Genomic DNA, 13675 nt, shown 5'->3' on the forward strand with positions numbered 1-13675 from the left:
ACCTAAGAAAATTAAAAAAAGAGGCAACCACTGTGAACTCCACTAATATATGGGAATCCTACCGTCACAAGCTCAGATCATACAAACAGTGGCTAAGAAACAACAGATCAGCGCTCTACCAAGCAGATGCCGAAAACATGATCAAGACTATAGCCAACAAAAAAAACCGAGAATTTTGGAAATTGATCAACGACATGAAACCTCATGCAAACTCGCCGATGATAAACGCAGTTTCTGAAGAATGCTGGTTCAGCCACTTCTCTAAATTGTTTGATCATCCTCCAACGGATACCGAGAGGGCAAAGTCACCAACTAAATCTCATTGGGTCGATCTATCTGATGCAGACGACATAAAGACTATCATCATGAAATTGAAACCTTCACATGCACCTGGACCGGACGGCCTAGCAAATACCGACTTGAAACAACATCCGGAGGCCTGGTCAGCTGCCTTGAGCCTGATATTCAAACATTGCAAGGAACGAAGGATAATTCCGAGCTCCTGGAATCAAGCCATTATCGTCCCAATCTTCAAAAAAGGCACGAGAGAAGATCCATCCAATTACCACCCTATTGCCCTACTGGATGTTATCGGTAAAGTCTTTGCTACCTCTCTCCTGAGCCACTTCCGGAACTGGATAATTACTTCTCCAGCCAGGGATCCTCTCCAATCAGGTTTCCAAAAAAATGCCAGCACTGCGGCTAACATAATGATCCTGAACATCTTAAAAGAAAAGGTCTCGCTTGGTTCACCCAGAATCTTTCTCGCCTTCGTGGATCTTTCACAGGCTTTTGATAAAGTAGACAGATCTAAACTGTGGGCCAAGCTGAAGAACTGGAATTGCCCAAATCAGATTCTCGACACAATCATCGCTCTGCATGCGGACAATCATATATCAGTCAGGCTAAACAATAATGGTCTACTCTCCAAGCCCATACCGTCTAATCGAAGAGTCTAACAAGGCTGTCCTCTGGCTCCAGCTCTTTTTATCTCCTTTCTTGGCGATTTTCAAACTTCTCAAGAACTGATTAGATCGTTCCCTCCAAAAATCGGAACTACAATAGTTACCAAACTCCTATACGCAGACAATCTCATTATTTTGGACCATACCCAAGTGGGCCTTTAAAGCCAGCTGGACAATCTGCACAAGTACACAAAGGAGAATAATCTGGAGATTAACAACTCTAAAACAAAAATACTAATTCTGCAAAAGCACAGGAATAAAAAAAAAAGAATCATTGAAGTGGTTTTTGAACCAATCAAAAATTGAAATCGTTCCATCATTCAAATATCTGGGAGTCGTCATTGACAGTCGAAAAAATCTCTAAGCATGCAAAAATCCCTGTGGTCGAAAACAAAAAACCTAACAGCCCAACTACACGCTGTTGATAGAAATACGGCAAATTCAGCCTTCTTCCAGCAATCCAATTTTACAAGTCTAAAATAATTCCAACTTAGACATATGGCATCGATGGCAATCTCTCAATTCCAACGACCCTATGGACAAAACTAGAAGGTTGCCTAAATCGACACCTGTGGCACCCAAAAGACGCGAACTGGGGTTGCTCTCCATAGAGGCAGTTGTCGCGCAGAGTACGATTCCGCTCTATAGGAAAATACGAAACCAAGACAGTCTGGAAATATACAAGATGATCTCCGAAGAATTATCTAAGGGAAGCAACAAATCCCTAAACAACTGGGCTGATAAACAAAGCTTACGCTGCGAGAAATAGCCTGTTCAGAAGAGGAACTAATTCAGAATCCATTGAGAATAAAAACAAAAATGGAATGGCTTGATTGGATAAAAACAAACGACAACTCTGTCTCGAACAAGCTATTATCTCATTTGCCACCAGCCTACAATAAACTAAAGCAACCGATGGAATACTGCACGAAATATCCTAATAAGCACCTCATGAGAACTCTGCTGAAAGCCTGTTTAAACCTCCTACCTACCCAGGAAGTCCTAGCAATTCGGGCAGCTTCTAAAGAAAAATCTTGTAGTCTTTGCAGAGACCCGCAAGCCAGAGAAACTATCAAGCATCTTTCGATGGCATGTCCGTCCATTGACCATGAAAGAGAGGCCTTCCTCGGCCCTGTGTACAAATCTTCATACGTTGTCGACAACAACATCTGGTGGAATCGCCTGATCACGGGTGCCAAAACGAGATGGCTAATAGCAGCTACCAAATGAATAAGCATTGCTTTGGAAAAAACTCTGCAAATTCAGCAAAGTGAACTTTCGTCAAACACTAGTGTGTGAAAACTACTTGTACACAGGAAATGACACTTCCTTCTTTTAGTCAGCAAAGAAAGTTTTTTTCTTCATTTGTAAGAATCTAAAATGATTAAATACAAAAAAAAAAGAACTTTGGTGAATGCATTGCACAAGAGTCATTTGCATGCCAATGAGATAGTCGGTTTCCAAACATCCCTTCTTTTCTCTCTCTTATCTGTAGCATTAGATTTGGCCATAGGGTGGAGCCTGCACGATTTTATGTACCATAACCAAAACAAATGTGTCACGTGGAGCAGACTTAAATTAATTTCTATTTATTTTGCCTAAATATTACAAGTACACGACGCAGATTTTTCAACCACCTGGCCTATTTTGAAAGGCAATGTGAGTTGATTCATCTTGTCCCATTACAATTGTCCTCCTACCAATATCATTAGAATTGTTCATAGGATGTCTACTTTCTTTTAAACTGGAAACTATAAATACATACATTTTTCACTTTAAAATTAATAAATAATTAACTGTTGCTCTGTGGTGTGTGCATTATATATTTATTTTGACAGAGGTACACCTTTCAGCACAAAGATCAGGCATTTTTCTTCAAAGAAGTCTTTCCTTTACCTGAGATATAGTCCTTGCTGTTCATATCTGGCCTGAACCATATAATATAACATTTGGGCATAAATATGCAACAAAGCAATCCGTAGGTGGAGGACAGGATGGCAAATATCTCCACAGCGACCATGTATTTCCCCTTCGTACTCACGTAGGCTGGTATGAAGGACACCCACACCGAAACAAAGCCCAGCATGCTGAAGGTGATATAGGTTGCCTCGTTGAAGCTGTCAGGCAACTTGCGGGCCAAGAAGGCTACCCCAAAACTCACACTAGCCAGGAGGCCCAGGTAGCCCAACATGAACCAAAATGCCAAGGTGGACCCTTCATTGCACTTTATGGTCACAATACTGGTGTGGGATGTCACATCATATTGGGGGAATGGAGAAGAAATGGCCAACCAGACCGAACAAATAAGAACTTGGACCGATGTACAGGAAATAAGTATTAGGTTTGGAAGCCAATGGCCTATCCATTTCCGCAATGAGCTATTGGGCTTTGTGGAATTAAAAGCAACAACCACCAAAATAGTTTTTGCCAATAAACAGGACACACAGAATGCAAAGATGACGCCAAATGCAGTTTGACGCAATATACAGGTAATGCGTTGGGGCTGACCAATGAAGATCAAGGAGCAGAGGAAGCACAGGGTGAGAGCGATCAGGAGTAGGAAGCTGAGTTCACGATTATTGGCTTTCACTACAGGAGTGTCACGGTTCTTGATGAAGACAAGCAAGATGGTGGCAGGAAAGATGCAGCTGACAGCAGCCAGAGTGGCTAAGGTAGCTCCCAGACCATCCTGGAAGGAGAGGAACTCTACGGTTTTCGGAATGCATATGTCCCGTCTGTCATTAGCCCAATGGTGGTCTGGGCACTTCAAGCACTCATTGGAATCTAGAAAATGAAAAGAGGACGTTTGTGAGCATATGTTCAATGGTTTCATTGCAATGTCGACTTTGTAAAGCCACAGACAACATTGTATTTTATGATGGCCATTGACTCAAGACACCAGTGGCCTATTGGTGTCAATGTATCCGCAAAAGAGGAACCATATTGCGAAGATTGTCACAGACATTAGGACGAATATGGCAGTTAGGAGCTATATCTCCTGTCCCTAAATAGTTTACATTGAGGTTTTTGCATTGCTTCCCCAATCTTATCAGTGGAAATGCCATCCACAAATAGGGCTGAAGAGTTAAAGAGATAGCTTGAAGTAACCATGCTTTGTACTTACCATTCCGCTCAGTCCACTTGAATGGATAGTCTGTCTGAAGGCATATCTTACCCAGACATGTCTTACTAAATGGAGATTCATGTCTGCACATGCCCACAGCTCTACCCTAATACCATAGAACACACAAGTGTCCTGGTCTTACCTTGCAGAGACAATTATCTCTCTCTGTAGTCGTTGGTTCATGATGAAGAACACCGTGTCCTGCGTGCCTTGTGCTTGTGTCTCTCAGCCACCCCATTCTGGTATCCTCCATGTAAGAAAATGGGGCTGTCCCTCTGTGGGGCAAGCTCAACTGAGCCTCTTGGAGGTGCTTGGATGGTACTGTTGGCTGAGTGTGTTCAGTAGACTGATCATTCAATTGTGTGATGGATTCCTACTGCTTTGTGTTATTACAAAACATATTGTGGTTGTAAATAATGAGTATATTTTCATACAAGCCCTGCCTTTTTTTCTGTTCTTTGGCCAATCCTATAGGGTCCTTGATACTAGTTTTAAACTTCTCCCTGGATGTGAAGTCTCACTGAATCCTCAGGGCAGGGTTGTCGAGAGGGAAGGACCCATGAGCCGGGGACCTTATGTCACAGAGCATGCAAACCTTTACCATGGGGCCTCATTCTAAGTTTGCCGGTCAGGGAACAAGGGTGCTGGTAAGCTCACCGGTACCCTTATTTCCGGACAAGCAAACTACGTGTTTGCCTGCCATGGCTGCTGTGCCCGACAGGTCTGACCCTGTAGGGTGCAGCTGTCATGGTAGGCAAACCCTTCACAGAAGCACTGATGCCATTAGCAACGGTGCTGGTGCTTCCGTGTCCCCACCCCCATAGTGTCCCGTAGGACTCTAAGGGAATGGGGACTTAAAATTTGTCGGCGCCTGTCTTCCCGGGCTGCCGGACTCAAAATGAGCTGGTGGTACCGGGTAGTCAGGCACCAGTAAAATATTACGGGTCCGACGGCAACCCGCCAGTAGCACCGGCAGGGTTACCGCCAGACCCGTAATGAGGCCCATTGTCTTTCAGGCACCAGAAAACTTGTTTGCGCTTCTGCAAGATTTCTAGTATGGCACCTCCTTTTGCACTTGTATATTGCCATTGCTCTAGGTCATGTCCACTGCTTCCTGCTTGACGTACGATGAGTAGGACTTCCCAATGTGTATGACTTAGAAGCAGCTACCCAAGACCTTTATCCAGCAATATAGAAATGCTTGGTAAGGGGCTTGTTCGTCTTCAACTCCAGCTATGGTTTTGTTCCCATTCACATAGGTGTTGGGAAGTGGTCTTCTTGATTTATAACTGCATCTTTATTCAGTACTTAAAACATATTTCCCAAGGGGAATAGCTCCAATTTTTCAGTTCACACTCATTGCATGGATATGCTTATAAAAAACCCATCACCAAAGGTATTTTTTTAAAAGATACATATCTATATATCACTGGCAAAAAATATGGTTAACAGGACGTTATTGTTCAGTTGCCCTAACAAAAACCTATGAAATTCAGTGTAACAACCATTTGAAAGGGACATTATAGTTACTTTGCACTAACAACCTATCCATATTATGGTTACAAGTAAAACCGAAAACCCCAGAAATTCGCCAGTTATGGTAACCTAAGCAACCATAACTCGCGCCACCATTGTGCACTGCTAAGACTAACACCCATGACATGAAAGATGACATCACAACTGTTGTTGCACTGAATTTCATAGGTTTTTGTTAGGGCAACTGAACCGTAACGTCCCGTTAACAACGTTTTTTGTCAGTGAATTTCATAGGTTTTTAGTAGGGCACTTTAAGTATAACGTTCCTGTATCATAGTTTTTTCAGTAAAGGTGATAAGGTTCTAGTAGCACAACTTAACCATAACGTCCCTTTAACAACGGTGTTTGCACTGAATTCCAATGGCTCCATAGTAACAGCCACAGTGGTTGCAAACTGTCTGTCAGTTGGCAGACATCGGGTGGCATCCAATCTGCTGAGAAAGGCAGGGGTGCTCGTACATAATGGTTGCATCCAGCAAAGAGAAGGCACATGTACAAACAGCAACATGTATGTGCATTGCAAGGAGAAATGGAGTAGGTTTGCAAACTCTGTACTTGTGAAACAAACAGAGCAAAAGCATAGAGTCTACACCATAATAGAATGCACCAATAGGCGAAGTGAGTTATGCGTCTAACAATATTACCGCACTTCCGCTTTACATAGAAACGAAGAAGGAAATGGCATAGTAAGGACTGCAAATTATTGAGAGCAGAACGTCACTACAATGCAGTAAGCACACTGAAGCTTGTCATATAATTGCACAGCTTGTGCAGTGTGCAACAGTGTAAAAACATGATAGTTGTTTTTGTACCCAGAAATGCAAAGCAGCCAAAAATGGCTGGCAGAGAATTTCCCTGTCCATGAAATGAGTAACGATAGTAACGCCATTGGTACGTAGCACACTCTGAAAAGTAAGACAGTTAATATGTATTCCTTCATGTACACCTAACAGATATTTGTATCTTTAACAGGACATACTGGAAATGTAAGCAATGCATCAGATGTGGCACCTCTTGCAGTACAGCATATGGCCACAGGAAATTAAGCTAACGTTTTAAACGGCAACCTATGCAGCCTGAACATTAAAGTAGAAGAATTGCTGAACGATTTAGCTGCCTTGAAAGGTCGTGTACAAGGACATATTATTGGAGAAATGCAATACTACTGCTATACCTTCAAGTCTACCCCTTGCCCATTTCCCAGCGCACCATCCCCAACAACATCCCTGTGAGCAGAGACGTTATGATGAGACCTCAATCCTTGGCTCCCCTCATGACAAACCTGTTGACATCCCAAATTCCCCTGTGTATGTATCCATTTGTGCGACCCCTTCCCTTTGCTAGTAGGGTGTAAGTATCATGCATATTAAACATGTACATGTAAAGTGTTGGTGAGTGTGTAAGTGGCTTTTCCTTTTGTGTTGAAATTGCATGGTGAGTCTGTGGTGCAGAATAGTGGGCGATATGGGAGCAGGTAGGTAAAATGGAGGTTTCCTAGGGAGACTGCACGTGCCCAGCATATGTGCAATCACAATGCAGGTATCCGTAGGACTCGAGTGATGGCTGCATGTCCGCATCTGTTAATGCACTGTTAATTAGTGGGAGCGCTCATATGTCCATTCGACAGCTATGCAGAGATATGCAGAGATGTATTTCCTCCTCTGTGTACTGGTAACACCGCCCCTGTCGCCAACCCTACTGAATCATGCTGTAGGCTACCGCTTTTAAAGCATTCGTACTGCCTATGTATTTTGCTGTCCAAACCTACCGAATTATGGCTGCAGCAGGCCTGGCTGCCTGAGACCCAGTGCGAGCAAGGAGCAGCATCCTCCAGCGTACGGTGGACGTGCTAAATGGCCCATTATTTTGATTAATGTGCTGTTAGCCCTTCCATGTCCCATTAAACAGACACAGCGTCTCGGCACTGAGCACCAAGAAAAGTGTCAAGATCTTGCCTGCGGTTTCTAGTGTTAGAGAGTGGCTCTCACTACAAGTGTGACAGTCTGTAGTCAGTCTGGAAAAGTGCATCGCTGTTCCTGTTTGGTTACTTCCATACAACTAAATGTCCCAACAGCTAAGTAAAAAGCAGAACCTTCGGATCTCAACCAAATGAGTGTTGTTTTGAAAGGAACTGTGGCTGCGTGGTGCTGCCTGAATAATTATGTTATTGCTGAACGTAATGAAGCTGCGTTTGTCCTTATTGAAAGCATTCTTCTATTTCACATTTTAATCATCTCCGTCAGTGCTGGTGCTTCAGCTAATACCATACCATCAAGTGACCCTATTGCATGCAATGACACCTTAACGCAAAATACAAGGCTGCAGTGTGCAGTGTACTGCCCTTCTAACAGTGCAGTAGGTTACTGTCTTGCACACCATTCTTCGCATCTGCTCCTGCCAACACCAAGGACACTCCTGTAGGGCAGCAGAGCCCTAAAGCACCGTTACAGACCAAATGCAGCGCAGCACACCATTACGTATCAAAGGGCATTATATTGTGTATGTACGGCGACGCAATACTCTGCAGGAGGCAGCAACTTCGAAGTGCTTGGAAATGTTCGGTCTGGGAGCATGACAATGACTGCCGTCTACTTAAGTGAAGGCCACCCAACATCTTCCTCTAACTGCAATGGCCCTATTTTATCCTCGTGGGTGGTGGTCCTTCCGTACCCTCCGTTACCTTCCTTTACTTCTGTGTCGTATGTTAGAAGACCAAGGAACATGCAAAACAACGGAATAAGGTAAACATTTTAGAAAAAGCTCCTTTCAGAGGTAAAAAATGGATTTGCCAATGAAAGGATGCAGGCCGCCTTGCTGGAGGCGTAGCTCTGCAGAAAACATTGCAGTCAGTTTGAGTACAAACAGCAGCCTGTAAAAAGAGGGTTCTTCTTGTGTTTGTTTGCGTTGCAAAGGGTTAAAGTGTGCAAGACCTACTTGAGAAACGTGTGCTCTTCGTCCAAAAAGGGCAGCAATGCATTTTGCATACATAGCAGAAAAACCTGAATTCCAGGATCAGGGAGATGAACACCATTGGTGGGAAAAATTTGCGTGCTATGAAACGTAATATTTCCATTGTAGATGTAGGACATTGGGCCTCATTATGAATGTGGCGAAAAGGCAATCACGGCGCCGGTAGTGCTACCGGCGCCATTGTTACCTCTCCGCCACATTACGAGTCCTGCTTGCTGGTGCCGGACTGCATGCATGGTCTGAACAGGCATGCAGACCGGCACCCGCAAGTGGAACTCGTGATTGTACTGGCACCGTTATGAACGGTGCTGGTGCAACCATGCTCCCGACTCCCATTCTGCCCTTCTGGACAGAATGGGGATCGGGAGGCTGGCCATACCGGCACCCGCGAATGGGCAATTACCGGCCCATTCGCAGGTGGCGGGGCCGGTAGCGAGTTTGGCGGTAGCCGTGCCCTTAATAAGGGCATAGCTACCGGCAAACTTATAATGAGGCCCATTGTCACATGTCTGAAAAAGGCACATATAGCCTTCTTGGCAATGTGCCTTACTTTCTCCATTTCTGGACCAAATTAAGAGGATCACAGCCACAGTCGTACCTGCGTAATGGTACAAAAAATTATGCAGTAGTTTGGAGACATACGCATGACCTGCCCAAGTGCATCCTTCATCGCAAACTGCAGAGAAATGCCGGTAACATGTCCTAAACTTTTCCCTCCACAATGAAAACATTTATTGTGTGGATGATCGTGCGTCACCAAAATGCCACAAAGAGGACCCACACTCAGCCACTTTATTGCAGGCACTCCATACCAGTGCGCATCCACATGATAGAATCCAAAATGAACAGCCACTGCACAGTGTTTTGCATTCACTGGCAACCAATGTATATAGGACTCCCCCAAAATGCTTACAGTCTGACTCCTGCAACACACAGCCACAAGCGAACGCTTCTGCCTCCCTCTCTACAGATACACCTTCTACAGCACTCTCTGTGTACACACCACACGCAGAAACCTTACTAAGCAATCCTTTAGCCTACACAGTCCCATTTCCATCGCCACCATCCTCAAAAGCCCCAGATGTGGCACGTGTAATCCTAGACCTGCTGAGATGTCAGCTGACTTTTCCTGCTGTGTGCGTGCGGGAGTGGGTGGATGAATTTCAACCAGGGTAGGTGATTTCTTTTGTAGTGGTGGCACTGAAAATAACATTTTTCTTTTTTTCTTTTTTGGTGCTTGCAAAAAAGCTCCTTTTTTGTTTGGTGTTTATACAGGTTTTTATTTTCTTCTCCTCCTCACATTCTTACAATAGCGTCTTCAAGGCAGCCTGTAGATTGTAAAACAAAGTAACAGTGCCATCGATGGACAAAGAAATTCCATTTGCATTGAAAACGTGCACATTTCGAGGACCAATAATGTCATTGTCACAGGAAAACATCCCTGCAGCACTCATGAAATCATACATGCTTCTGTTGATAAGACACCTTCCGAGCTCTGGCTGGCGGCAAAATGCATTCAAATAGTCCCATACTTTTCTTGGTGGGATGCATGAGAAAAGCAGCTTCACTCCAGCCAACCACCAACTGCGTCCAATGTTTGCCGACATCACGGTGTAGTGCAAGCCAATGAGACTTTTGTCCACGGAGCGAATAGGCAAATGGGTCCGTGGAGCGGAGCCAGATAGCACACATTTTTTGAGACGTCCATTTCAGTTCTTTTCAAGAAAAGTACTGCTTGGATTTCCACCAAACACACAAAAGCATGCTTTCTGAACCAAGCCCCCTCTCCTGCCACAAATTTGGTTAAAATCCGTCCAGCCGTTCGGCCTGTAGGTATGCGCAAAGATTTCACCCATTGGGCCTCATTACGACCCAGGCGGTAAGTTACCGCCTGGGCCGTGACTTTACCACCATGGCGTAAACTACGTTTACGCCATGGTGGTTGGCGGACTTACCGCCCCATTCCGACCTTGGCGGGGCGGTAAGTCCCCAATCCCCATTTACCCTTCCCCATTCCCATTTTTGCCCCATAGGGTATAATGGGAGTGGGGAAGGCGTTAATTACGCCACCGTAAATTACGGTGGCGTAATTAACTCCATGGTCCCTTAGCGCCATGGATTTTAACACCTGCTAAAAGCAGGTGTTAAAAGCGCCATGGCGCTAAGGGACCTCGTACTCAGGCGGTAAGGGTCGGCGCTGTTAACGCTGCCGTTAACCCCTTACCGCCTGGGTCGTAATGAGGCCCATTGTGTCTATGGAAAACATTCATTTTTTGGGAACACACCTATAACTTTGCCCCCCCAACGAAATCTCATGCAACTTTCCAAGCGGGACCCATTTACTTTTTTGGCAAAGTTTTAGCTATATTCGTCCAAAGGGAGCAAAGTTATAAAGCGCCAAAAAGTGATCTTCCTATGGGTTTAGCAACTTAACCATAACTACCGCGAGCCGTGTAATACATATTAATTCAGTGAAAAAACATTAGCTAAGGGACAGTTAAGGTGAATACGTTCAGTGCAACAAAACCATTGAACATCAGGAAAATAAAACTTTAGTTGAAGGGACATAAAGGTGAAACTTTCTGATGCAACATAACCCTTGAAATTTGGTGGAAAAACGTTAGTTGATGTGACTTTGAACTGCTGATTTAATGCCATAAAACCCCTGAAATTCAGCAGGTGCTGAAGCTGCGCCACCTTAACTATGATGCCTTCGTTGCACAGGGCCTAAGCACACTGCTGACATTACAAATTACATAACTGATGATATCACATATGGCACCATTAGCGACATTACTGGTACTCCAACCAAGATGAATCTAGCCTTATATGCAGAAACATGCATTTCAAATGTTGCATCTCTCTTTCTTGCACACATGATCTGCTGTATCAGTGATGTCACTCATTATTCCATAAGTGATGTCACATGTGATATCATCAGTGCGCAGTGGGGCATCATAGTTAAGGTGGCGCAGCTTCAGCACCTGTAGAATTTTTGGAGGAAGCAGGACCATCATCACCAGCTGTGTCATGTGCCAGACTTCTCACACCGACTTCATATGGCACTTATGATGGGAATGTCGCCTGTGCCGCCCCAGCTTTGGACCTCCATGCCAATGCAAGTCTCCAGTAGGTGGTGCCTTCAGCTGCAAAAAGTGCTGTATGCCAATAGCACTAAATGCAACAAGTTTTGAGGCAATTGAGGATGCCTGGGTGGAGCATGAGTGTTATTGCCAGTAATTTTGTTTTGCTTTTTGAGAGTTTTTTTACTCCTTTTTCAGGTTTGTTTTTACCTAACTGTACCTAAAAAAACAAAATAATATTAAACTTGTATGATATGATATGATCTGATATGGCATTTATAACATGCCTATGCACAAGTGTTTCAAGGGGCAACAAGGCAAGGGAGGGGAAAGTGAGGGAGGACAAAAACACTTATCTTACTAGGCCTAGTGACGTTCAGATTGCGCAAGTGCAGGGTAGCGGGGAGGGTAGAAGTGCTGGGGGGTGGGAGGATGGACAAGTGCAGAACAAGGAATCAGGAAACAACAAGTAGTGCAGCCAATGGGTGGCAATTGCGAGTGTTAGAAGTGCAGACAGCAAGTGTCTAATAAGAGCAGGAGAGGAAACTGCAGGGTTATAGATATTTTTTGGTAAAAAATGTATGCATCTACTTTACAATTATCTTTTCTACATCCATTCCCTCCCCCATTCATACCCTCCTTAACACCACAACAGTTCTTTTATAGAACCACAATGCAACGTCAAAGAAAGATCTAAGCTGGGAGAAGTGGGTTTAATATTAAGCACCACAGCAACGAGCTAACCCTGCAGGTAATCTCCCGCTGACCAAGTTAAAAAGCCAAATGAAACAAGCGTCCCTTAACGTAGGCACCAGTATCATTACCAGCAGTCTCATCCCGCTGCCGTGGATTTAATTGCATGAGAATGTATATATATTTTTAATTGAACACCTTTAGCACCACGTAGGTGCTAAGGGTGCTTAATTGGAAAAATACCTCACACTTACCTTGCAGTGCACCTCAGCACCACGCCCTAGTTCCTGAAGTAAGTGCTCTCGTTTGATGACCGTGACATCATCAACAGGAAAATTGACTTCAGAAAGTACGGCATGGCACACTGCCACACCACAAGGCTATATATATATATATATATATATATATATATATATATATATATGTTGTTTTAATTGATATGATATAATATGATATGATATGGCATTTATAACGCGCCTATACACAAGTTTTTCAAGGAGCGACGAGGCAAGGGAGGGGGAACAGAGGGAAGACAGAGACAACATTCTTGACATTGACATTGACATTGAGATTGTGCAAGTGCGGGGGAGGGGGAAACGTGCAGGGGGAAAGGGGAGGGGGCAGTGCAGTACATAGGATAAACAGTCAAATAAATAAAACAATAAATAAAAAATGCGGCCAGCTGGTGGCAAGTGCAAGGCTAAGTGCAGACATCAGGTGTCAAGTGCTGGTAGGGGGCTGTAGGGATACAGAAACAGCCCCAGAGTGCATGGGTTGAAAGGGGGGCAGTGCAGGTATGCAACTGGAAGGGAAGGGACCTGGACCTGAGATCAGAGGGTAGCCAGGTAACCAGTGCAGTTTCAGCTAGGAGATCAGCAGGGGAGAGGAGGAGAGAAAGCAAAAACAAAGAGGAAGGTTTTGAGGTGCTTCCGGAACCAGAGGTGGTTCTCCGCAAGTTTCAGAGAGGCAGGGAGGCTATTCCAGCTGGAGGCCCCAGCCGAAGAAAGAGATATACCACCAACTCGTTGCTTGGAGAAGCGACTGACCCTGACGGAGTTGCAGGTGGATGAGCGAAGAGCTGGAGAAGGAAGATATTTAGGGAGAGTTGAAGGTACTGAGGCCCCCTGCCCCAGAAGGCTTTGTGGACAATGCAGAGGGTTTTGAACTGAATCCTCGCCACCACTGGGAGCCAGTGCAGAGATTTCAGTCTTGGAGGGATACGATCCCTGGGCTTGAGGCCAAGTACAAGTCTCGCTGTCCTGTTTTGGATGAGTTGCAGAGGACGGAGAGTAGAGGCAGGCATA

At 44.6% G+C, this 13675-nt stretch overlaps 1 protein-coding gene across 1 annotated transcript in view; it reads right to left on the minus strand.

Moving 5' to 3' along the window:
• Positions 1 to 2326: 2326 nt before the first annotated feature.
• LOC138498361 (extracellular calcium-sensing receptor-like) overlaps positions 2327 to 13675 on the minus strand; it is a 316510-nt gene continuing 305161 nt past the window's right edge. Inside the window, exons 11-12 of the mRNA XM_069622146.1 lie at positions 2862 to 3749; positions 2327 to 2340 (exon numbers count right to left, since the gene is read on the minus strand). Of these exons, the coding sequence (XP_069478247.1) occupies positions 2327 to 2340; positions 2862 to 3749 (902 nt within the window). The remainder of the gene's footprint in view (positions 2341 to 2861; positions 3750 to 13675) is intronic.

The sequence above is a fragment of the Ambystoma mexicanum genome, chromosome 5q, assembly GCF_040938575.1.
Source record: "Ambystoma mexicanum isolate Mex_15411 chromosome 5q, UKY_AmexF1_1, whole genome shotgun sequence".
NCBI classification, from domain to species: Eukaryota; Metazoa; Chordata; class Amphibia; order Caudata; family Ambystomatidae; genus Ambystoma; species Ambystoma mexicanum.